This window comes from Trachinotus anak, unplaced genomic scaffold, assembly GCF_046630095.1.
Source record: "Trachinotus anak isolate AG129_WGS33_773 ecotype Australia unplaced genomic scaffold, CSIRO_AGI_Tana_v1 ptg000004l, whole genome shotgun sequence".
In the NCBI taxonomy this organism is placed as follows: Eukaryota; Metazoa; Chordata; class Actinopteri; order Carangiformes; family Carangidae; genus Trachinotus; species Trachinotus anak.
The window spans coordinates 19,810,874-19,836,494 of record NW_027273855.1 but is presented as its reverse complement, the minus strand read 5'-3'; the positions used below and the strand labels follow the sequence as shown (position 1 = coordinate 19,836,494).

The following is a 25,621-nucleotide window of genomic DNA, read 5'->3' as shown; positions in this document are numbered from 1 at the left end:
GTTGTCTGGCTGTGTTGTTACATTTTAAATGACAAAGGAGCTCTGCTTCTGACTACATTACAGTGATTTAGAAAGTAGAAGGTTCTCAGTCCCAGACCATGTGATGCTCAAACGTGGTTTGAATTCCCAGGCTGGTGTTTGAATTGCCATGCCAACTCTTCTACTTCTGAAACCCACACTCTTGAGAGCCAGCAGTGGTTAAAAAAAAGTTGTCAACAGGTGGCACTGTTTCCCTTTGACAAACATAAGATAGTGTTCTAATTGAGTAGATTTCAGCTCTTAGCTATCATTGGTTGAGCTCATCTTAATTATATCTGCATCGTTTTTACGCCTGATTAAAATTTTGTTTGAGTATTTTTTTTATTGGTTAAACTTCAGTTCAGTTCAGTTTTTGTGTCCACATACATTTAGTCTCTTATCACATATTTTGCATGGAAATGAGTGTCGCTGCCTTGTGAATTAATGGGGTTACTTAACTTTCACGGTGTTAAGCATATTACTCTGAAGTAAAGACTGTTCATTTGATATGTAGAAAAGAGTAATGTTTTACTGAAAAGTGGCTTTATTTGTTCTTTCTTACAACATGTCGCTGTAGCATCTTACTGTACATACAACAGTCACCCACAAATAATAAATAGTATTTAAAGTCATGTATATTTAATAGTTACAGCACCGGTAGTACATAGTGGATGTGGTCATTGCAGATTGAAAAAAAATTAATTTTTTACTTTGCTCCTAAAATCCTTTTACTTATTTTACAATGTCTGATTTATGCATCCACAAGTTTTATTTCGTTTTTGATTCTCAAATCTAGAGAATCAGCTTCACATGTAATAAAAAATTTAAAAAAAATTTAAAAAAAACAAGCTGTAAAAAAAGACTATCAAATGTTTAAATTTTTTTTGTATTAATCTACACAATGTCTGGGCACCTGGGTATTTGTTTTTTATTCCTTTTACAACACATACACAGCTCGTTGACAGAGGCTTTTTGCCTCTGGCAATTATTTCCATATTTTACACTGTAAGCTTGTATGCCGAGGTAACACCTGTAATTTGCACTAATGGGCCAAGATACATGCACATTCACTTCAGAGACAGTCACTGTTGTTTTTAGATTGTCATCTGCCAGATGGATGTTAACCAAAGTAATGGGGGCATGGAAACAACATGTACAAAGTTTTTATACACAAAGGACTCATCATTCATTTTCCAGCTGTTTGTAAGTCAAGTCTTGTTATGTGATAGTATTTAGAGCAATGCGGTTGTTCTCTTGCACTCTTCTGTGCCTCTGTCCACTTTATTTTTGGATGTCATCTTGATGTTTTTGTCTCTCAGTTGCTCTGGTATTCATGTCACTCCTTGGATGTTCCTCTATTCCTCTCAAAATATCACATCTGTTGATGTTACTCTTCCCATCTTGTGATACATGTATTTAAATAAAGAGGACATTTTGTGATCACTCTCTTCTTTAATTCCTTCCTTACCCCACTGTTCACCCTTCCTTGTTGGGGTGGATGGTGTCATGTTGCAGGAAGTCATGTTTAATGGTTTTTGGGGTTGGAGGATTTCCCAGCGACTGATGCTCCCTGGCAGGCTGATGTATCACAGATTCCAGGAGGTCCCCGGTGCCCAGTCCTACCTACCCTGCCTGGCTCTCCAGGCTCACCTGGATCTCCTGGAGATCCATCACGCCCATCTTTCACAATACCAGGTACTCCTGGAGGACCTGTGGGAAGTATTTTAGTTAGTCTTATTTGCACAATGGATCTGACAGTTTGGCATCAAATTCAAGCCAGTTAAAGGAAAATCAGAAAAGCTGTGATGCCAGTTTGAGGTTAATGTTAATAGTATAAATTATACCACAATAGACCCTTTACACACAGGACATTTTCACATTGTCACAGGTGTGATCAAAATAAATTCTTGATGGCTCCCATTTGTGCAAGTAAACTATTCATGTGCCTGCCTCTCCTGGAAGTGGCACACCTAAATGGAATGCAGCCTTTATCAGTCTTATTAGTTACATCTGTATTTGCAAGTCAAAATGTCTGCCATGACTAAGGTCTATTTGTACAGCATGGTAGATCTTATTAGAGTGTGCTATATGAGGCCACATACCTTGGTGTCCTTGGTCTCCACGAGGCCCATCAATGGCTTTGCCGATGGGTCCCTTATCGCCTGGCTCACCAACATCACCTGTTGTAAAAACAAAATTTTATCAGTGGTTGAGAGTAGATGTTTGAAAGATGTTTGAGCTTTTTGGGTGGGGACCCTTTAAAAAAAAAGGCCATGTCTGATTGAGGTCTGTTGTCACATTTCAGATGTCTGAGTTGTCATCAGTTTCACCAAAGACATTTCCTGTGAATATGTTTCATATACTTTCATTTAAATAACTATTTGAGGTTAAAGGTGAAGTTATCCAATATTTGGCAAAAAAGCAACGATGCAAGAAGAAGAAGCAGGACACCATCTTAGGAGGTTCAGCACCAACAATTCTCTTTATGATGCCGGCGTTGGCTTTCATGATTATTATGCAAAATGATAAATGATTATTGGGATTATTGGGACTGAATTTATTCATAAGAGTGGACTCTGTTGTCTGATCTTCTAATGACATGAACTGGGTTGGTGTGGTGTGTTGGTTGTTGAAGGAAAACTCATAAACAAGCATTTATATCATAGATTGAGTTCTCAAACACTGCCCTCTCCACCCCCCTACCTTTATGCCCCCTGATTAGATTTGGTGTGATGTCGAACTTGATTTTATTTTTCATACCTCTGGGACCAGGGTCCCCAAGTTCTCCTGGTAGGCCTCTGTACCCTGGTGGTCCACGAGCACCTGGATGCCCAATAGAGCCAGCAACTCCTGGCTTTCCTGGAGACCCAGCACGGCCTGGGCGGCCCACCATTCCAGGGGCCAGGGGTCTTCGAAGGTTAGCGGCCAGCTGTGCAATCTGATCTGCGTGATAGAAAACACGAGAAGGTGAATTTCCAGCTTCCCTTTTATTCAACACTGGATTGGATGATGAACAAAGGGAAATTAAAATCTCTCACCATCAATCATTGAGCCACACAGCTCTCTGATGTGCTGCTCACTTGCCAGTTTACCCTGAGGAGACATTTTAAAAGTGTAACCTCATTCATGCACCTTATTAGAAAATATCAACATTTAATATGCTTCCACCAGTCAAAAGCTTTTTACAGTTTTATACAGATTTAAAAAAAAAAAAAAAAAAACACTCACAGGTACACCTGTCTTTCCTGTAATTCCAGGCAATCCTTGTTCCCCCTGGAAGCCCATTAGCCCTTGTTTTCCTGGAGGCCCCCTTGCACCAAGTTCTCCCTGTGGGCCTGTGACACCCTTAGGTCCCAGTTCACCCCGTTTCCCAGCCTATAATCAACAAGAATTGTCCGTTAAATAACTCATTATATTTTGCAAAAATTTAAAAATCAATTTCAGACTAGAGCTAAAACATCCATAAGCCTCTGATCTGATCATTGACTAAACACCAACCAAGGAGCAAACTGGGTCTGTTGAGTCAATGTGGGGGCGGATTCATATGATGGCTTGTGGTTTGATAATTACTCCAACAGCAAACAGTAAATGAGACTAAGAGAGTGAGCCTCATCATTACCATGTCTCTAGTTGCATAAATTGTGCTGCAGCTTAATGTGACTCGTCTCTCCCTCGTGACGATAGCAGCAAACAGGCCAATAAAGCTAAAGCAGCAATACCTATTTCCAATTAATCCTATTAAACCTGGAATGTGAGGCTGAATCATGTGCAATGACTCTGACAAGTGGGCAACAGCTCAGAGCAAGTCACCAGTTTTTAATGTTCAGTGAGGGAGCAGAGACAGAGGGAGTCTGGAACAAACTTGTGCTGCTAATTACACCCACACACAACATCTAACTGTGTTTGTGCTCATAGACCGACATCTGGTACTGCAGCGATTCCCAGCCAGGGGTACCTGTACCGCTGGGGGTGTTTCTGCTCTTGCCTGGGGCTACATGGAGAGATTGTGGAGTAGCTCAACTAATTTGAAGAAATGGAAATTACAAATGAAATAAGAAAAAAATGCTCATATTGGGTCAGTTATAGCACCTGAACACTATATTTTATGTGTGTGAAAACGAGCAGAGAAGTTCAAACTGTTTGCTAAAAATGATGGATAAACACTTAAAAATAACAGATACATTGTTAAGATAAAGAGCTAATGGAAAAATGGTAAACATATTTATCTTAAAGTAATATATAAAAATCTGAAATAATTAGTTTGAAGTAATTTATAAATGTTTAAAATAATGGATAAACATGAAATGATTAGCATAAAGTAATATAAAAGCGGTAAAACAGCTCAAGAAATAGATGAACCATTAAAATAGTTTGCTAAAGGTAATGTAATAGTTATCTAAGAGTAATGGATAAATGGTTAAAATTGTTAGCTCAAAGTAAAAAAAAAAAAAAAGGTGGGAAACACTTATCTAATATTGGTAGAAAACAGGTTTGGATGGAACAGGTTCATGATAAACTATGAAACACTGCAGACGTGTGAGAGGACAATAGTAAAATACAAAACACGTAAATGAAAGAAAACATGCAGCTCACCTCTCCTTTTTGTCCAACTGGCCCAAAGGGACCCTGAAAAAAAAGATATAAATTGTCACATCACAGAATATGACATGGCATACAATCAATCATAAATGAATCAAACTTCTAAAGTGAACGATTAAATAAGATTTAATCGATGGCTGTAAAGCATTCTAATCAAAAGACATCAGCACTTTCAGCTGGTCTCAGATCCTCAGGCAGGCTGTGCCATAAAAGCTAAAAGCTGCCTCAACAGTTTTTATCCTGCACATCAGAATCACTAAACGACTTGTGCCAAACAGACTGGTGCAAGACCATGAAGTGCTCTATAAACATGTCAAAGAATTTTAAAATCATAATGAAAACGGAGTGACAACCAGTGTAAAGACTTTAAAAAACTGTAGGTATAACAAGTTCTCTCCTTCTGCTGCTGGTCAGCAGTCAGACAGCAGAGTGCATAATCAACTTTACAGCTGATTACTGCTGATGCGCTGTGTTTGGATTCTGACTGAGAATATAAAATAAAATGCATGTGAAAGACAAAACTTACAGGTTCTCCGTTCTCTCCTGGTAAACCATCACTTCCTGCCACACCCTAAAGAGACAGCAGAAGATCACATAATTAATTATAACTATTCTATAATTCTCTGTTAAGCTGGTAAAACAGTTTCAGTGTCGGCACTAAGATAAACAAACAGGCAGTTTTTTTTTCTTATTTATGAAACACATGTCACAGCATCCAAGATAATAATTCAAACTGATGGGTGAAGACTATCGCCAGTCATTCAGTGGAGGTCATATTTAAGCTCGAGCTGCTTGAACTTGGACTCAGAGATATTTACCATGTCTCCTTTAGCTCCCGAAGCTCCAACTGGACCCTATAGGAGTTGAAGAAGGAGAGAGAAAGAGAATAAATGAGAGCCATGTAGAGACGTTTGTGGAAGGCCGGCTGTGGGTGAGGGAAGGGGGGATGAAGGGAAGTGAGGTGGGCTGTTTGAGGGGGACCAGGACTGGTATAAAGACTGGCTTTGTTCTAACGTCAGATTCTGAACAGGAGGAACTTTGTGTTTGAGCTCTCTCCTGGCTGCAGTTTGAGTTTAGCCCACTGACTGAAGAGGGACAACCTGGTTATTGACATACAGTGCCCTCCCATGAAGACAGCTGGACAGTTACATATCTCTGCTGTGTCTGTGCAGACATATTTGTCAAAGCTTTATGTTTGAATCTTCAGGAGTGGTCCTTAATTGAGGTTTTTGTTATTGTTTATTTACATGATGTCTTAGACCTGGAACGATTATTCAATTAGGTGTTCAACAGAAACCCTGCACCTTTTTAAACTATTGATTCATTTTCTGGTCCCAGCTTCTCAAGTTTGAATATTTTCTTTTTTTCTCTATTATTTTTGGGTTTTGGACTGTTGGTTGGACATTACAAGATATTTTCAAACATAAGAATAGATTTTTGCTATTTGCTGACATTTTATAGACTGAATGGTTAATTAATTAATTAATTGAGAAAGTAACTGGTAGATTAATCATCAATGATAGAGAAACATGTATTTTTATTATTATAAGAAAATGAATTAGTTGCAGCCCTGTGCTATCTCACAGATTACACTGGGTGACATTAAACCCTGGGATACATTTCCTGTTATCATACACATCAAACTCACCCTTTCACCAAACTCTCCACGGATACCTGTTGGACCTGGTAGACCTGGATCCCCCAAGGCTCCTTTTACCCCCTGCAGCACATGAAACAAATAGTAAGTTAACTCAAAATGATCGCACTTTTTATAAAAAATTGATGATGATTAGTGATTTCATGCAGCTGACCTGAAAGCCTTTCACTCCCTGGGGTCCAGGGTTGCCCAATGGTCCAATACCTCCCTGTTGGAAACAGACACTGTGATATCCTCCTACGAAACTCAAATACCACTGGTTGTTAATGACATGTCACTGTTGGACAAGAGGTTTTTTCTCTTGTGGAGATTTGAGAGAAAAAAAAAAGACTACGTGGACGTGATGGCCTTGTGAGGTATGATTTATTATGCAGCGCAGAGTGTTTTGTTGAAGTATGTTAATTCCTATGATGTTTTATCCTTTTTCATCACTGAAGGGGCTGATGTGAGAAACAAAGACCTCTCTGTTTATGAATTCCTCCTTTATGAAAATCCGCTCTCATCACTGGCCCTCCATTTCTTCTAACTGCACCTCAGCGAGCCACTGAATCAGCAGCAATACTCTTAGTGCCTTTGTAGCAGATTATCATTAACTCTGAAAGGCAGTGGTTTATTATCCTGCTATTCTGGTTTCTTCTCATTTTCATTCTGTATGCTGCTATGCATTGTGGTCTTTTAAGATGAGTGTTTTATATTAATTCCTTTTTTTCAGTCATGATGCATTCAAATATCCACACTGGTTATTAGAGCTGTATATTAGAGACTGAATCTAAATTCTGTAAACTGGTTAAAGGTAACAGATGGCCATCTACGCAGCGGAAAGTCTCATAATTTGTCTCGTAAATGGGGCAAAGATTATTTTTAAATGTCCTGTAATAGATGCTTTTGAAGCTTTTATAGCCATACATGCAGCACAGCAATTTGATTAGATACATTAAATACATTAGCTTATAGCATGACCATTAACTCACAGCCACTCCTCTGGGTCCTGCTATCCCCCTCTCTCCTGGGATGCCGATCTCACCCTGAAGGCAGTAGAGGAAAGATGTTGTAGACAAGTCAGGAAAGTTTAGAAACCTGACTCAACATTGTTAAAGTTTCATGTGGGTAAATGTCAGAGAAGCTGTAACCCAGTAATATCCCCCAAAAGCCCATCAGATACATACAGGAATACCTGGCTCTCCAGAGGGCCCTGTCTCTCCAGGCTTCCCTGGATCACCCTGGTGTGAAAGGAGACAGAAGATAAGAGTTGTCCTCCATGGTGCTAATTTTAGCTTTAAGGCTGAAGTCTGCTTCTATTTGGTTGTAATACTCACAACTTCTCCTTTAGATCCCTTTGCACCAGCCTTTCCTTGTAGACCCTGGAACAGAAAATACACAATGAACTTCTTATCAGTTTTAAGGCAGAGGGCATATTCAAGACTATCCTCTTACAATATTTTCATAATCATTCTAATTTGGTTTACCTACTCAGGACTTAAACACACCTTCTTCACAAGTCACAAACAGTGACTAGGACTGACTATGAGAAAATCAATTGTACTGAGAGGGTATAACAAGACTTAGAATCAAGATGAGATAAAATACGTTCAACTCAAGTCTTTTATTATCAATTAGACAGAAAACACCTAAGTCTACTTCACAATACTTACAGGAAGGCCATTTGGTCCTTTCTCTCCAACTACTCCATGGCGTCCGGCATCACCCTGTCAACACAAACAACACTGTGACTGTGACTGTGACATCAGGTTTGTCATAGCAGTGGACTCACAACTAAGTTAAGCGAAACCTCATACAAGAATAAAAGATGCATCTTACCTTCTCGCCATCTAATCCTGGTGTACCATCTTTGCCATCTCTGCCAGGAATACCCTGAGGAAGACATCAAATATGAATAACATTGTTCTGAGTGGCGCTGTTTAGGAAAAATGGAATATTTTTCAGATATGCACTTACAGGCTCCCCTTTGGGTCCTGCTCCCCCTGGAGCTCCTTTGGGACCAATTTTACCCTGTTGAAAGACACATTAGGGTGTCATTTGTTTACTTATATATACTTGTGAAACCGATAGTCACAACTCAAAGTCTTCTGCTTACCATTTCTCCTTTGGGTCCTTTAAATCCCTGTGGTCCTTTTTCTCCAGCATCACCCTGGAGACATCAGATGAAACACACACAGCTATTCATTGATGGGACCAGCCGTCTATTCTAGCTGTGCACTACCATCAAACACTGTTTTCATTCAAAGTGTGTTACAAACAAGGAGAGACTCACTGTCTTTCCAATGATGCCGGCGATGCCAGGCTTGCCTCTGAAACCAGGAAGGCCCTGGAGACAAACAGAGTATGAAGTCAAATGAAGTATACATGTTTGAACACAAATTTAAATGTCTGCATTGAGAGTGATAAGAACGTCAAGAAGGGAGGAAAGTTCATGTTATAAAAGTTGCTTACTCTGTCTCCTACAGGTCCCATCGGGCCCTGTAAACCTCTTAGACCACGTGGGCCCTGAAACATAAGAGCATTGTGAGGACACTTTCAAACATCAGAACTCACCCAGAATATCTCATAATTCCCCAAATGCTGTTTAGATATCTTGTATTAAATATTATGTTTATGAGTGCCCAACAAGTAAAAAGTAATAGCAACAATAACTTCAGTAATATGACATTGTTACTTACCTGCAGACCCACAGTGCCGGGAATACCTGGTGGGCCAGGTGGACCAGTGTCACCCTAGAGAAAGAACAAGACACACAACAAATCACAGAAACTTGAGCAGCTGTACTGAACAAAATCAATATTTTATTTGTCAAGTCCATCCTTATGTAACCTTATCAGCCACTGAGACAGAGGACCATAATATGTATGTCACATAATAAACTCACTTTCTCTCCATGTTTTCCAGGTTCTCCCTTGTCTCCTTTATGTCCTGTGTGACCCTACATGAGCAAAAACACACACTGGTGAGGACACACATGAGTGTGCGCGTAGGAGGAAATGTACTGTGTATTGTGAGAGTGCAGGGTGACATGAGGTTTATATTTTCCCAGGGACAAAAAAAGAACCATGACAGCAACTATATCAACCTTGAATCCTGGCATCCCAGGAGGACCAGGGGGACCAGGGGGACAGATTGCTGGACACTGCAGAGGACAGAGAAAAAACACTGAGGACTCTGTATGCAGAGGACACAGATTCAGTTCACTGTCATTACGCTGCTTTCACAGGGTGCATGATTGAAATCTTACCAGAAGGTCACCGTTAAGATCATGAAGAGTACCAGGAAGACCCTGAGAGAGGGAGACAGACATGACAGTGCACAGCGCTTTTGTGAATTCACAGACATTCAACAAGAGATCCACTAGGTGGCAGTGGAAAAAAATATGACTTTGGTGCACCAGGAGCACCAGTTATGAATTATATAATGATGACTTACTGGTGGGCCATCAGGGCCAGGAGGTCCGGGAAGTCCTGGAAGACCCTCAGCGCCCTGAGAAATGGATACAAGAGCAGCACGATTGGTCGCATCTTCAGCACCTCAGTCTAAAGGAACTGATGACACTTGCTGTATCTCCATAGACTACAGTTTACCTGAGTTAAGCCTAGGAACTAGGACTGTGAAGTTTGAAAGACATGCTATAACCATGCAGTGTTTTTGGACGTCTTGGCCTCTGCTGGTTGATCATTTTTATAAATTTCTTCATAAATCTCTGGGAAGACTAAAGTGATGATCTTATCCTGACAATAACATATCTTCACGCTGCTGCTGACAAAACTGTAAACAATAGGCCTGTCCACATACTGAAGTGTCCTTCCTTTGCAGTGGTTATTCCTATTCTCCAGTCTCTTGGTACAACACATAGAAATTTAAGACCATACCACAAAAGATTAATGGATATCTTTCCGTATGAGATATTACTGTTTCTGCTACAGAGGATTTTGTAGGAGTTTTGGTGCAATTCACTGTTCACCTAGTAAATTAACTGGATGATAAGTTAACAGTTTTCTGTCGCTAAGTGGGTACTGAAACAAAGATAGAATAAAACTGAATAGATAACAAGAACCTCATTCTGAATCAGTGAATAAAACTTCTTAATAAGGATAACAGGAAGTCTAACTGGGGAGATCAGAGATACTCACCACTGGACCCTGAGGTCCGACTCCGCCTGGCAACCCATTGGTTCCAGGTAGTCCCTGGAAACAAAAGACACTGGATGTGTGTCGACATCAGAGAACATACGTATATGTAGCACACATACAGTACTGTAACATGTACAAGCATACACTCTCTCCATCTTTCTGCACATAAGAATGGCATAGAAAGGCAGTGCTGTGTACTCACTGCAGCTCCTGGTCTCCCTCTGCCCTACGGAAGACACAGGAAGGCAAATTAAGTCACAAACACAAGGGGATGATTAGATTTTCTCACATCAATATCCACCACGTGATGTAATACTGCATCAAATCCACTTTGTTGCTGGTCGTTGCTGTGAGGTGAACACAGACTTTTGCAGTCCACGAACATGTGATGCTGCCTCATTATCTTTATGTTTGCTTTGAGCTCAGTTATCATCAGTTGACATTACAGAAGTTGACTTTCTGAAAGGATTTAGTCCAGTCTGAAATACAGGCAACTGTAGTTAAGAGATGGTATATAAAGCCTCAAGGAATGAGTCTTTTTAGGCTATTGATGCTTTTTGATAGTCAAAGTGAGATGGATACATAAATGAAGTAACTGTTGTGGACCTGTGTGATGTACTTACAGGAGGTCCAGGTGGCCCAGGAGGTCCGGCTTCACCCTAAAGAGAGCAAAGCAAAATGCCACAATCAACCTTTCAGAGCTCATCAAACAGTGCACACGAATCCTACATAGAACCCTCTGAACAGAATTTTTTGTGTGCATAGTTGAGTGATATTTGGGAATGGTAATTTAGAAAGAAAAAAAGGGCGGCATTTAGTGTACTCCAAGATGGAGAGGGTATGAAAGTCTTGTTATCTGATATGTTGTAGACAATTACAAATTACTTTCAAGTTTGCACAAAAATGAACAGCTCTGTCCTTGTTTATTTTGCAGGCAGTACATAGAACCAGTGCACTTACCACAAGTGTGACTACTAATGGGGGTCACCTTTAATCTAACTCTTTTTAGTTATTTTTGTTTTGTGTGTGAATTTGTGTGGTCACATTTCAGCTAGGCACAATAAGAGACAGGGAGCTTTGTTGCTATATATGGCTGTATTTTACACTTTATAAATACCTTCAAATTGGTTAAAACATCTATAATTATAATGCAGTCGGGGTTGACAATACACTTGGTATGCAAGGCATTGTTGAGCATGATGAATGACTGACAGATAGATTAATGAATGGATGTGTAATTAATGATGTAATGCCACAAAAACATAAAAAAAGAAAAGGATACTGATATGTAATAATTCATACAAGACCTTTTCTTTCGTTGTGCTGTCATTGAGAGTCACAAATGCTTTGAATCGTAACTAATTGTTAAAGACACTGAGAGGAGAAAATGTCTGCATCTTGGTAATTACTGCGATTAATATGATAATTTCTCCAAATCAATTACCCTGATTGCATGTGTTGTGTGGGTTTCTGTACAGAGAATCATTTATATACTTGGCATTGCTAATTATGGAGGACACATAATAAGACATTTGTTTTCTAAGTCTTCCTTTTTCCTTCACTAACTTGAGATTGTTTACATGCCTGATCTATTACTGCTGGCAGTAAAATAAATTACCCCTACAAACTTGTTCCACGTATAAATTATTAAATTGCGGTGTCCCTTCTTCCTTCCTTTCTAACCGCACTGCCATCGTTTCTCCTCCTTCTTCTGCAACTCTTTGTTTGCCCCTCACAGCTGTATTTGTGTTGTCTGAGAGGTGAGAGGGCAGAAGACACAGCAATGTTACACTTGCTGCATTCCTCAGTGTGCAAATGAGACAGAAGGCTATACTGGCACACAATTAGTCAAGTAAACACAGAAAATTACCTTTGAATACAATATTAACATCATATATCTAAATTATGATAGAAACATCTGGATTGTGTTGTAAAAATGAACAGTTGCCATTTTTGTCAGCTGACTACTGTATATTGGCGTACATTGGCTCATTCTTTGTCTCAGACTCCTCCAGCCTGATCCTGTTTGTCTTTGCACAGCTCCTCAGCTCTATGAGCCAGCCATAACACTGTAGTAATCTGAGTAATTAGGGACATCAGTTGACGCAAACTTCCTCATTAGGTTGGCTAATTAGTTGAATCGCTGGGGGCGTTTATCTGTCCTGACAGTGACTTTGCAGCCTTACAGTGGAGGTCCCTAAATATTCATTCCCTCATTTCTTATATTTAATGTGGGAAATAAAAGTTTTGCTGTTTAATCATCAAATACAGAAGTAGTTTGGTGTCACGTGTGTTGTGATTCTGTCTTCTCTTGTGTCTCTCAGAGGATAACACCTGTTTCCCCTCAGCATCACGGCAATAGATCATCATCCCTGACAGCCTCACAGGTTGGTGGGAAATAGTGTGCATTCCGGGCCGGATTAGGGAAGCAGCAAAAATAAATCCGATTCTGATCCCTCATTAAAATTATTCCCACCAAGAGGCTGAGCCGGCTTGACAAATCCAGGCAGACAGGGGAAATACTAGCCGCAGCAACCAAATCAGCATGGATGAGTTTGCATACATGTTTGTTCATGTGTTTTGTGAGTGTTTGACTTCTGATTAATGAGGGGCAGTTTGAAGTACAGAGGTCATAAAACTCAATTTGTGCATCTTTAAGTGGATCCTCAGCATAATGATCACAAGACTAAAACACACTTACAGCTTCCCCTCTGGGTCCATCCTTCCCAGCAGGACCATCAGGACCTGTCAGACCCTGAAAAACAAAGCACATCGTTCAGCTGAACATCAGTGTTGTTATTTTGGACTGTGTCAATAATAATTCCAGAAACTTCACTGGGTTTGGGAATTGATATCTGATATCCCTTGACAAAGACAGAGGCTGTTTGTTGATCTTAGTGTGTAATTATCTGTGTGTGCATGTGTGTGTGTTTATTGGACACTTACATCCACCCCTGGAAGTCCTGGCAGGCCTGGTTTTCCTGGTGATCCTGGTATTCCTGCTTTCCCTTTGGGACCCTACACAGACAGAAATTTATGAAATAGTGCACTTCTGCTTTCTTTTATTATTTTTCTTTTATTGACAGTGTTAAAGCATTTTATCTGGAGGTCATTCCTTACCCAAATCAAGAGTCTAAGAATAAAGGGTCTAATATGCTGTACAGATTGAGAAGCCCTTTGATTTTGGGCAATATAAGGGACTGTGTAAAAATTATTAAGGAGGTCAGAAAAGGGGAAGGGTATTTTGATTTTTCTTTTGTCTCAAGTTTGAGTAGTCTGGCTTTTTGGGAGAGCAAGCAAAGGTCTTTCTTATACTAAATGTATCATTTGTTTTAGCCCTCCTTTGCAATATAGTGTCAGTTACATTAGCAGTAACATCAAACAAAACTTTCTTTTTCAGCCACGGTTCATAAAGATGCACTTTGCCATATGTTTTGTCTCTGTATCAGGGTTCTATCAATGTGAATATTAGTGGCAAACATTAGGAGTCGTATTAAGATTTTAAGGTTGAAATTAGGGTACATGATTGAACAAATTGTACCAGTTTAACACATTATTATTCTGACATACTGTGGAAAGGATTTTGCATTTGTTTTAGCAATACTTTCAAAGAAAATATGAATAACCCTTTGGAGGTCCTGTCATCAGTCACCTTTACCATCCCATCAACTTTTATACAGTCCCTAAATAAAATTGGCTTGACTTGTTGGAATACTTACTGCTTTCCCTGTCAGTCCAGGAGGTCCAGGTTTCCCCTGTTAATTAAGAACAAATACATTAAAATGTATCAATAACTTAGTGTAATAACAACAGGAATATTAAAGAGGCTCCAGCAGTGAGTCTCTGGTCTGCAGCATCAGTGTATAGAATATAATGTTTAGCTTCTGCAGTGACCAGGGAAGAACAAACACCTCTAAACCGACCCAGCACTGACGGGTCACATGATAAAAGCCTCAGTTTGGTTTGAACAGGGGGGGCTGAAGGTGCAGGGAGGAGGTGCGAGGTGAAACTCTAGATGGTCTCACAGGGTTAGGGAATGTATGAATGGGCCCTCTGTGTGCCTAAACCTTACTGGACTCACAAAAATATCAACACCTAAAAAAAACACAGAGATTTTCTGACATGGAAATACAACATTTATTTATTTTTTTTTCATTTAGCAGAAAAGTTTGACAAAAGTCAAAGACATAATAAAATATTAAAGGAAGTAAAAAATTAAAAGGGGTTTCCAAAGTGTGTTACCATGTTACCAAAGTTGTTCTTTTTAGTTGGCTTGCCCTTAATCCAATTTCCTCTTCTAACTAGTGGAAATGAAGTGAGTGTCATTGCATCATTTTTACCCATATTTCTAACATAGCATCTTCTTCAGTAAAGAATCTGGGGGCTTAAATTTCAGTGGAATGTCCACATTTATTGACAAGATACAATGATGGAGATCCTGACTGACATTATACATGCTATGAGTTAATGTTACCAACTAAAGGATAAATACAGGCCATCCATATTATGAATATAATGTAATGGATAATTAAACAGACAGTTTTTCAGTACCTTTTCACTCTCAGAAGTCCATTTAGTCGTGAAGCCAAAACCCTGCCTCCCTGATTATGATTTAATATTTGTAGGTGGGGCTCTGGGAGGAGTCAGTATGATAAAAACTAACATCTAGACACATTTTAGCCTCATTTATGCACAAAGAAAACACTTTCCACCAAAGGTAACTGAATTGGAATTTGATTCTGAAATACATCCTGAAGAAGCCACTGAGCTGTCCAGTGAACGTTGTGTAGTTCACTGTCGTGTCTGTGGCACAAATTTAAACAATACTTTTCTAATTTTTTTGATCTGTAACTTGACAATCCCATTGAGGAAGAAAAGAAATCAGTTCATTTCTTACAAAAAAGCAAAGTGAGAAGCTCACATTTCCCTTATCCACTCACTGCAGGAGTCAGGGCTGACAACTAAATCTTAAATAGGCAAAAGAAAGGAGGCACATTAGCTGAATGGTAAGAACCTCTTGGAGCCTGGTCAACTCACATCAGTGCCATCCCTTCCCGGTGGTCCTGGGGGTCCTGGTGGCCCAGAAGCTCCTCTGGGGCCAGGCCTCTGCAACACAAAAGTCATCAAAATCCTGCATTTCTCCCTATGTAACTTTTAAGCATCCACACTTCCTTTGATGCAGCGACCTCAATGAGAAATGTGCAGCTACCAGATGAAACAGAAAGTGACAGAAAGTATTTTTTGTCATTTTTGACAGTGAAAATGAGTAACACAGGACAATATCATCTTAATTTAATAATCCAGTCTAATTATAAAGATGTAATTAGACATACGTTACTCAAATACAGCTGCAACACAACATGAAAACAACGACGCAATTATCAGCGCTTTTCACACAACAGGACGAGATTTCTCCAAAAACATAAAGAAATCAGCAGTTCACGGCTCATTTAAACAAAATTAAACTCATTTTACTGAGAGCTGTCTAAACGAGCTCCGGCGTGCGGCTCAGTCATGGAGCCTGAGTGAACAGAGATGGCATTGTGCGCTGTGGCACTGATCTCCAATCCGCGCATTCCACAGGTTCAGGGAAAACATAACCCCGACTTCATCAGCCAGTGCGAAAAGCACAGCCACCTGCGGGCAATTAGACTGAAATGACAGCGCACAGATGCGCCCACAGAGCCGGGGAGGCAAAAATACCAGCCAGGTTCAATCAACTGGTAATTGCGCAAGAATAATACACTGTATTTAACAGTACAGCTAAGAAAGCACCAGGTTTTTGGGTAAAGAGGATGCAGGTAAGGCCTAAAGCAGCTGTTACCATCGGCACCATCGTCAACGCAAGAGACGGTCCTTATTATCAGCAGGTGGAGCCGCAGGTCGCATGAACTGACTGTGAAAAGTTAGGACTGCGAGTTGTGCGCCACCTGCAAAGAGAGGCGCTGCGGGCGCCTCAAGGAGCAGACCGGTGCGGCGCTTGGGAAGCCTTACCTGGGCTGAGGATGATGTCAAAAGCTGGCACAGCAAGAGCACCCACAGAGCAGAGAACACCGCCATGGCTCCCCGCTCGCCCTCACAAACCCGAGTTTATGTGGAAAAAAGTTAAAAATCCCCGGTTCCCGAGCCTCTCTCACTCCCCCCCAGCGTCCGCAACGGAGCCCTCCTTCTCTTCGCGGCGCACAGCTCCTGAATGGCTTCCTCTTTGGTCCCAGATAAACCCGAGCCTCCAGCCGAAGGGGCTGAACTCAATCTAGCGCGCTGTGCACAGGGATGAGGGGGGCGAGGAGGAGTGGGACTGGTGAGGGAGGCAGTAAGAGGAGTCCAAACTGTTTCGGGCAGCAAGAAAGTGGGCTGAGCTAAAAATGTTTAAAAAAAAAAAAAAATATGCAGGGGTTGGTCATTTGGCCAAATACAAGATGACCTAAAACACAGATCCTCCATGTCTGCGAGGTAGAAAATGTTGAGATTTTTAGGGGCTCTTTGGTGCTGCAATGTAGTGCAAGAACTGAAACTCTAAAGACTCCTACATTTCCCAAAATGCAACTCAACAGCATATTTTAATTAAATCTCCTTTTAGTGTAACATTTTCAAGCCCAAGTTGAGATAACCCTGACAACATCACTATGGCATCATCAGGGTTTTTTTCAGAGAGCTGCAGATGGTGCCCTACATAATATACAATACCAGGTAGAACTGTTTTCATTCATATTACTCACGTTAAATAAAACTGGTCTTGATATGTAAAATAGGTTTTTTTTTTAAATCAGAATGAATTCTGAATCAGAAAAGGACCTGTATTCAAGACCTCACTGGCTTTTCCAGTCTAATCTGACAATGTATTTTAGGGGTTCTTGAAAGCACCATAACAGTATGTAGAACCATTTAAACAAGAAACATTTTTTGCAGCAGTGTGGAGTGGGATGGATGAAACATATGGCTGCATTTCAGGTTTCCTATGGATGCTTTTATTGATCCCTGATCTGTCCAACAAGAGCTGCAACTAACAATTATCAAATGTTTGGTATTTGTGCTCTAAAAAGTCACATTTTAATTCTCCTTATCAAAATAGTTAACAAATACTTTGTCATTTGACTTTGTTTCAACACTACCCCAGACGAAGCACATCATCACACTGTGACAAATACAAATATTGAGATTAACTAGAATTAGTCTTGCGGTTGTATGCATCTGCCAAATAGTCAAATTGCAGTTTACAGTTTGTCCAGATTCACATAGTATATGTACCAAAGTTAAATCATTTAATTTAAACTAAATTAAATGTAATCAATAAAAATAAATTATGTGAAATTAAGTAAAATAAATTGAGTTGAAATACATAAATTCAGTAAAATGTAGTTATATTTATGCAGTTAAATTACATTTGCTCAATCAAATTACATTGACTTAAATTTATTAAATTAAATTAGCTGAGTGAAATTAATCCAGTAAGATGCAGATTCAGTCGCAGTATACATGCATGTTTGTCCAGACTCATACATGGTTCACACACATCTTCAACGCAGCACCACAAATTATCTATATAGTTACTCCAGTTCCAAGGCCGCCACCAAACATTAGTGTCACAAGTTCAATATCCAAGCTGTTGTGAAAGATGGTCCTAATCTCCCCCTCTGTTTCTGAGTTATAGCTTTCAATAATGGCCATTTGTGTTGTTTGCAAAACATTTTAATGTCACAGTGAAATTGACCTTTGACCTTTTGGATATAAAATGTCATCACTTCATCATTCTATACTATTGAACATTTGAATTGTTCAGTTTTGGCAAAAAATATGTTTGGTCAAGTCACAGTTACCTTGACCTTTGACCACCAAACTCTAATCTATTTATCTTTTGAGTCCAGGTGAACATTTGTGCCAAATGTGGAGAAATTCCCTCAAGGTGGTCTTGAGACATCATTTTCACAATGCCAAAAACATATTTTGCAAGGTCACAGTGACCATAACCTTTAATCACCAAAATCTAATCAGTTCATCTTGAGACCAAGTAAACATTTGGGCCAAATCTGAAGGGACTCCCTCAAGGCTCCTCAGATATTGCGTTCACAAGAACAGCACAACCTGAAAACAAAATGCCTCTGGCCACGGCTGTCGCTGGTGCAGACATGGAGGACAAGCACATTCTGAGCACTATGTGATTTAAACTTAGAATAATCCAACAAAATGTGTTAAAAATTTTATTTATAATATTCCAAATGGGATGGGTAGATCTATAGATAGAGGCTGGCATGGAAAATGTAATAATAAACAGCAAGCTCAAACTCCAACAGAATATTTTTTACTGTCCTTATTCACACCCTCAACTCCACATTGATTCTGAGGTCTGAACAAGCTGTGTTGCATCAATATCTCTGTTCAAATTCTTTCTTCTTGTGAGTCATGCCACTTCTCTGAGGCTCAGTCTTGTTTGTTGGAAAAAAAAGACCAATATTTCTGACTATATGTTGCTGCACTGGGAAATCACAGAAGTATCTCAGGAATAGGACCAAAAGCTGACAATGTTATCCTGAGAACTGCAATTTCATACAACATAACAGGACTCAAACGTTGACTTATTAGATAAGTGTAATAAAAGCATCAGAAAATAGTATAACTTTATTCTGCTTTGTCAACAGCCAGGTATTTACTTGGGAAAAAAGTAACATATAAAGAATTCAGCACTTTTGTAAAGTTATTACCATTTCATTATGTAAATACCATAACTTCAACAATTAATATTCAAAATTAAGTGCAAATATAGAAAGATGCATCAATATAACCACCCAGGCTTGCAAATATTCATAGTCTGCACCCATCTCAAATTAACATACAGCTGACTCTTAAATTATAGCCAAAGATCAATCAGTTCTGCCAAGAAGACATATGTATCATACAATCAGTCAGTCTTACCTCATTTTTGGCAGTTGTCCAAAAGCCTACTTCCAAAATCTGCATGAAACCATACAGATGTGCAACATTACTGAAATATAATTTAAGCGACATTCAGTCTTAAATCCATTTGAACAGCAGGGTCCAGCAGAAACACAAACTAGTACAGAAGTAGTTTTTACTTAGATAAAAAACAGCTCAAAGGAGGAAAAAAAAAGCTCTTCCAATTATTTCTCAGTGCAAAAAAAATGTTCGATTGCGAAAGTAGTAAGGTTTTAAAAATGCTGAAATAATCATTTCATTGACATACATTTATAATAGTGCTTTATGTTTTCTGTAGAGATATTTAATATCTGTTGCTTACAGTCTTAGTCATTACTACCTTTAAAAGATAAGTCTGGTAATATTGTATATTTTTCTTATTGTCCAGAAATCCAATGAAAAGACCAAAACCAACAATGAATTTATCCTACTCACAAGTATCATCTATGTAGCCAAAGCCTGATTATTCCTCTGTCCTGGCATCCAATGTTGTCCAGAGACTATTTTACACATAAATTAGCCACAGTGTTGCACTGGGTGACTCGTTCCTTCATTACTATTACCATCAACATTGTAGTTTATTTGACCTCGGTGCCGCATACATCATCCTGCTGCTGTAAATGCAGCACTCCCAATACTGAAAACAAAAACACAGTAACATTTGCGAAACCAGCTGTAAAACTATATAGCCTTTTTAAAAAGAAGTAAAATGAAGTATTCCTGACCTGTTTAGAGATACATGTTGTTTAATAGGAACCAATGGACATGGAGCTTAGTGCCACAGACGGTGTAGGGAAGTCAAGTATTGAGACACCGACAAATGCACTTTCACTTTTGGTCATTTCATAGGATTTTCTTTACCAAAAAAATAAAATAAAATATAGAGTACCACCAGCCTTATCCTTCACATCCAATCCTACATTTGGAGAATGAATCAATCCATATACTCCTTCAAAGTGAAGAGAATCAATATCTAAACATCAAATATAGTAGAAATAAGGCCGAGAAAGTCTTTTTAAAGTCATACTCTGTCCCTAGATTAAGTTTCATTTAAGATCAAATTAATGTATTTTCTCCAATCATCCAGTTCATGAATTCCCTACATTTTGGTCTGAGCTTGAGGGGTTTGACGCCATATCAATATCCTCCAACTCTTTCCCATTTCTCTGTTCATCCACAGGTTTGTCAGCGCTCATCAGTGACCCATTTGTTGCTGACACATTTTCCTGCGGCATATCTTCTTCTTCCTTTTTATCTAGCACTTGATTAAAATCAGTCCTTGGGATTTTTTCCTCCCTCCCAGAAGAAAGAGAGGGAGAGTGTTTTGAGGTCTTAAGGGGTGTTAATGCTGACGGACTCATTTGACCAGTGGCTTTATTAGCACCAGTTTTTTCCTCCATCTGCCCACTGGCTGAGTCCCAAGCAGAGCCGTTGCTTGGCAGCACCTTGTTATCTTCTCTCTTCTTCTTCGGTGGTTTTTCAGTGTCTATGTCCCCATCTGTTTGCATACTGTTGTCTGGTTCCTGGATGTTATCCTTCGAGTTGTTAGTAAATTTGTGCTGACTGTCCACAGTGGGCTCAGTTTTTGCCACCTCAGTGTCAGGACTGGGTGACTGATCCATTTCATCAACATCATCTGTAGAGTCATTTCCATTCCCCAAAATTTCATTATTAGACTCAGCCTCAGCGTTTCCATTTCCAACAGTCTCAGCTTCTGGCTTTGGCTCAGGTGATGGGGGCGCCTCTGACAGTTTGTTTTTATCTTTATTTGCTGTTTTATCAGTTCCTTTCTGAGCTTTTGTAACATTATCCGGTCCATCATCTTTTTGCTGCACAACTGCTTCTCCATCTTTGCTTTTACCCCGTGAAAACACTTCATCTTTTCCATCTCCATTCCCAATGGCATCAGCTCTTTTCTCTGCCTTCCTGAATTGTTTCTGAATCTTTCTGGGACACCACACAAACTTATCCTTTGGCTCAAAGTGAAGGTAGGCAAAGCGCACCAGGTCCTGACGTTTCTGCTTGTCCAGCACAGCAAACAAGAAATAGTCAAGCACGCTGCGTTTAACACTGCTTAGTGTCTTCTTGACCAGAGTCTCTTCAAGAAAGAAGCGCACGAGTGGGGCCTGATAGCGCTCAAATCCCAGCTCCCCAAGGCTCTTTAGGATGCGAGTGATGCGCAAGTTGTTGTGCATGTTCCTGCAAGAGATTAGACAGTTGAAGCTGAAACTACAAACAAGAAAGTACTTATCTCAGTATTTGCTTTGGTGAGAATATTTGATATTTACCTCTCCAGATTGCCAAAGCGCTCCTTCCAGTTTTCTGCACGTTTCACTTCACCTGTCTCTTTGTTGACCAAACGGATGCCATAGAAGCCCAACATGAGCTCATAGGACTCAACTAGTCTCCTTTTGGCATCCTCACTCTTCTTAAAGGCCTAAGGAACATAAACAGTGGAGATAGTATAAATTAGAAAAATTGTAAGTAATTCCTACAGCTTTTATGATCACATAATGACAGTAACATGGGTCCAAAAATGTAAATAAATACATGAAATTCAACATGTTAAACATATCCAGGTTCCCAAAGCAGCAGTTAAGAGTGACTGCATGTGCATGCCATTGAGTTTCTTAACGTCAGCTGTCCGTGGTGCTTAAGGTGATGCTGAATACACTTGTAGTAATTTTGTAAGCTGTGCTGTGTATTAAAAACATCCATTTAGTGTAGACAAGACAAAGAAATGTTTTATATATGGACGTGTTGAAAAACTTCAATAAATCATGCAGCTTTTGTTTTCTCTTGCACACTCTGAGGCGCCTTAAGATGCCGTTAGCCTCTTACACATCGGAAAGAGGCACCTGTTAATCTGCAATCATTTCTGAATCATTTCTTTTAGTAAACACGTCTTAAACCTAAAAGTTTTCATATGATCGATTTTACAGTGATGAGGCCCTGATAGCTTCTCGAACACACAAGATTATTTTCTTTACAGACAATGTTAATTAATGGCAGTGTTTGCTTGATAGCTCACGAGCTTACTTGTGCCTTACAATGCATGAAATAATGTTTGGGATGGTTCCTGAGAGAGAGTGAAGAGTAGGTCAGACTGGTGGGGTCAACACCAGTGTCCCTCCACTTCTGATGGCAATAAATCTGCTTTGACTCATTTTTAAAGACATGACTTTCCACAATGACTTGACATAACTAATCTGGTTGGAGGTTTTCATTAAAACTACAGAACTTAGTGCTAATAGAGTTGGTAACAACAATTTAGTAACTTAACAATGCAATATTTCTAATAAATAATTATAACAGACATGCAGGTTTCAATGGACAGTAGAAGTGACAGAAAGCAAGTGAACTCGGAGGACAGATTACATGCAACAAAGGTGCAAGTGTCTTAAAAGCATTAGTGTTATGGTGGTCTGAGCGTTTCACTTCTGTAGCTTGTTCTGGACAGAATTTATCACTCATGCAATGACTGAAGGGATTTTAGAGATACTATGGCGGCTTCTCAATTTTTTGGTTGATTCAACATGGCATTTATTTGGACCCTTTCTAATTTGACATCTCTAGCCAAGGCATCAGAAATTCATTGTTGCTTTGGATCACTGGAGGGCATTTGATTCTGGCTTTGTGCTCATCCGATATGACTTTGCCGCATCAACATAAATGGTCCAATAAATCTGTTGTGTTGCTTTACGTTGTGCCAGAAATTGCAAGTCACAGCTGACAGCCAAATTCTACAGAGTAAACTGTTGGGCTGAGCGTTCATCTAAAGGACTTGTTTTTCCTCTTACCTCAATTTCCTTCTTGGTGAGTTCTGAAGCCATGTAATTAACCCCCGGTTCTCGCAGTGGAAACAACCTTACAATGACAGAGGATTCAGGAGAGAAACAACACAAAACCAATTAACATCTAATGGAACTGTACTATAATTTAATGATGGTGGCGTCGGCTGCTCCTGTATCTGTTCAAAACCCAAACATAAAATATTTTCTTGGTGCTACGTTCTTGAAAAATATCACATACAAGTCTGAAGCCCTGTGAATCCACAAAAGACATCCTTCTAATAAACAGCTGAGAAACAGCAGACAAAAGTAACCACTAAAAGCATGAAAACTCTCTAGATATCACCTTAATTATGCGTCATCATTATCACTGTTTCTTTTTTGGTAAGCTCAAGAACCAGGTAAGACTAGAAAACTGTCATCGGGCATTTCAACATTATGTCAATAAAATGTATATGGATCATTCAGAAAATCATTAGAACCATTGTCAGCTCATATGTGCTATTTTAGGTTTTCTATCACTAAAAGGCCTAAAAAACAAGATAAACAAATAGTGGTGCAGTATACATGAGCGCTACATACTAATTTTGAAGCAGACATTGTTTATGTGTCCCAGTTCCATGCTACATACTAAATGTATACAGTGTGCGATACACTACTCCCTATAGTATATTGTGTTTGCAGCTACTATGGATGCAACTGGCATACTTAAACATTTTACACTGGCGGGAAATGACAACAGCTACACTGTGTGACACCAATCAAACAGCAACTTTAGAATAATACTGACAATTTAACTTCACAATAGACAAAAATGTAATATTCCTCCTTTTCCTGACGTGTCACCGGAGCTGTTTCACCACCATCTACAATTAAGTTTATTTGTATCCAGCTGTAAGAATCTCTGGCACTTCCACTGCGATCTCAAAAATCAAGCATTTTAAAAAATGCATACCAACTCCTAAGCATACTTTATTTTGCCACTTTCCCAGTGTGAGCACACTGTTTATTCAAAACCTGATTAAATTTATTATGTAGTTGGATTTGGAAAACAGTTAATGTTCTGGTATTTCATCTCAACTCTACTTGCCTCTTTTGGTTTTCCATCAGACAAAAGTGTTTGTAACAGGTCTCAGACTGCAAGGCCGTCAGGATCCCAAAAATAAGATGACACTGACTTTGTTGCTTCAGATTGGACACAGCCAAAACATATACCCAAATAGTTGAATAATACACACCACTGAATGTAGGAGTGAACTCTCTCCAGTCTTTTGTAGTCATTTTTCCATTCCTTAAGAAATGACTCAATGTAAACATCTGTGCCAAATGAGGAAAAAAAGCAGAAAGTAACTACACGAGCAACTTAATTAAACACAAAAAAATGTTTGTAAGGATGTCTAAATAGGTTACCATCAGGAGCAGAGGGAAATTTATTAAGATAAAACTGCAAATTATTCATTTTGTCTTCAGAGCACTCCTCATCTGTAAGATTCTGTAAAAATAAACAAACAAACAAAAACACAATTTGATTACTCTCAATTATTGTTCAAAAATCGTTATTTGCCATATTATGCCGTTACTCACTGGGTATCCTCTTCTGTAGTTCTGCATGTCCTTTGCTGCCCTCATGTTTCTGGGCGTGGGATGCCACTGCAAGTAAAAGTGAAAGTAAAATGACTACATCAAATGTTTCAACGTTGTATAAATGCATCCTGATCCATGGCAACAACGACGAGTCGTGTTATCATTACTGATGCTTGCACATCATGTAAAGTCTCTAATAAGACTTAAAACCTAGCATAACGTTATACAAGTTGATCTATTTAAGGCCAAGCTAATCAATTTCCCACTACCGCAAACACTTAGCAATTAAAATTTTGTTTAATTTTAATTGTGAAATACATGCTATGGATAATTATCAGTGTAAGTAATCCAACGTAAACATATAAACGTAACACCAGTGACTTATAGTCCCTCAAAAGTGAGCTAACGTCAGTGGCTACTGGCTAGCTAGGCTAGTTAGCAAGCCTGCAGCAGTCAGGCATAAAGCTAACATTAGCTTTCCAGCCATGGCAATAATACAAACGCCTGGCAGGGTGGAAAAGCAATGGAAGTCTGCAGTCAAGATATCTTACGCTATGACAGCTAGTGGGTACGTTACGGTTTGGCTGAGAAATAATGAAAGCACGTACTAAAGTCCAACCAGATTTGTTTTTGTCTTGACTTGACCGACGGGTTTGGCTCTCTCCGGCCGGGTCGTCTCCATCACTCTCTGTGTCCCAGGTCGAGTCGTACTCACACACACAGTCGTCCTCCATTATTAAAAACACAGTTATTTTACTTGCTAAAGATAAATAAACGTTTGACCTGGTTTAGCACTACGGACGGACATGAATCAAGTTACACTTGCATGTTCAGGTTAGATAGGGACGGCCCTGACCATCCGTCTTTCCAGTCTACCATCGTCAGACAGCGGCACCGTTGGC

At 39.5% G+C, this 25,621-nt stretch overlaps 2 protein-coding genes across 2 annotated transcripts; both read right to left on the bottom strand.

Moving 5' to 3' along the window:
• Positions 1-544: 544 nt before the first annotated feature.
• Positions 545-16,717, bottom strand: col9a3 (collagen, type IX, alpha 3). Its single transcript, XM_071476762.1, has 32 exons — positions 16,408-16,717; positions 15,451-15,519; positions 14,133-14,168; positions 13,360-13,431; positions 13,115-13,168; positions 11,037-11,072; positions 10,616-10,639; positions 10,414-10,467; positions 9,710-9,763; positions 9,522-9,563; positions 9,360-9,416; positions 9,159-9,212; positions 8,953-9,006; positions 8,726-8,779; positions 8,547-8,600; positions 8,370-8,423; positions 8,231-8,284; positions 8,093-8,146; positions 7,927-7,980; positions 7,591-7,635; positions 7,441-7,494; positions 7,246-7,299; positions 6,429-6,482; positions 6,266-6,337; positions 5,436-5,471; positions 5,144-5,188; positions 4,612-4,644; positions 3,247-3,393; positions 3,057-3,111; positions 2,779-2,961; positions 2,121-2,198; positions 545-1,728 (listed from the first exon to the last, which is right to left on the bottom strand). Exons 1-32 carry the CDS (start codon positions 16,471-16,473, stop codon positions 1,544-1,546), a joined length of 2,037 nt encoding a protein of 678 aa, XP_071332863.1. The 5' UTR covers positions 16,474-16,717; the 3' UTR covers positions 545-1,543.
• A 2,277-nt stretch (positions 16,718-18,994) lies between these two features.
• On the bottom strand, positions 18,995-25,621 carry ogfr (opioid growth factor receptor). Its single transcript, XM_071476749.1, has 7 exons — positions 25,328-25,621; positions 24,720-24,785; positions 24,546-24,627; positions 24,374-24,452; positions 23,145-23,211; positions 21,633-21,781; positions 18,995-21,543 (listed from the first exon to the last, which is right to left on the bottom strand). The coding sequence occupies exons 1-7, from the start codon at positions 25,451-25,453 to the stop codon at positions 20,433-20,435; spliced, it is 1,680 nt and encodes a 559-aa protein (XP_071332850.1). The 5' UTR covers positions 25,454-25,621; the 3' UTR covers positions 18,995-20,432.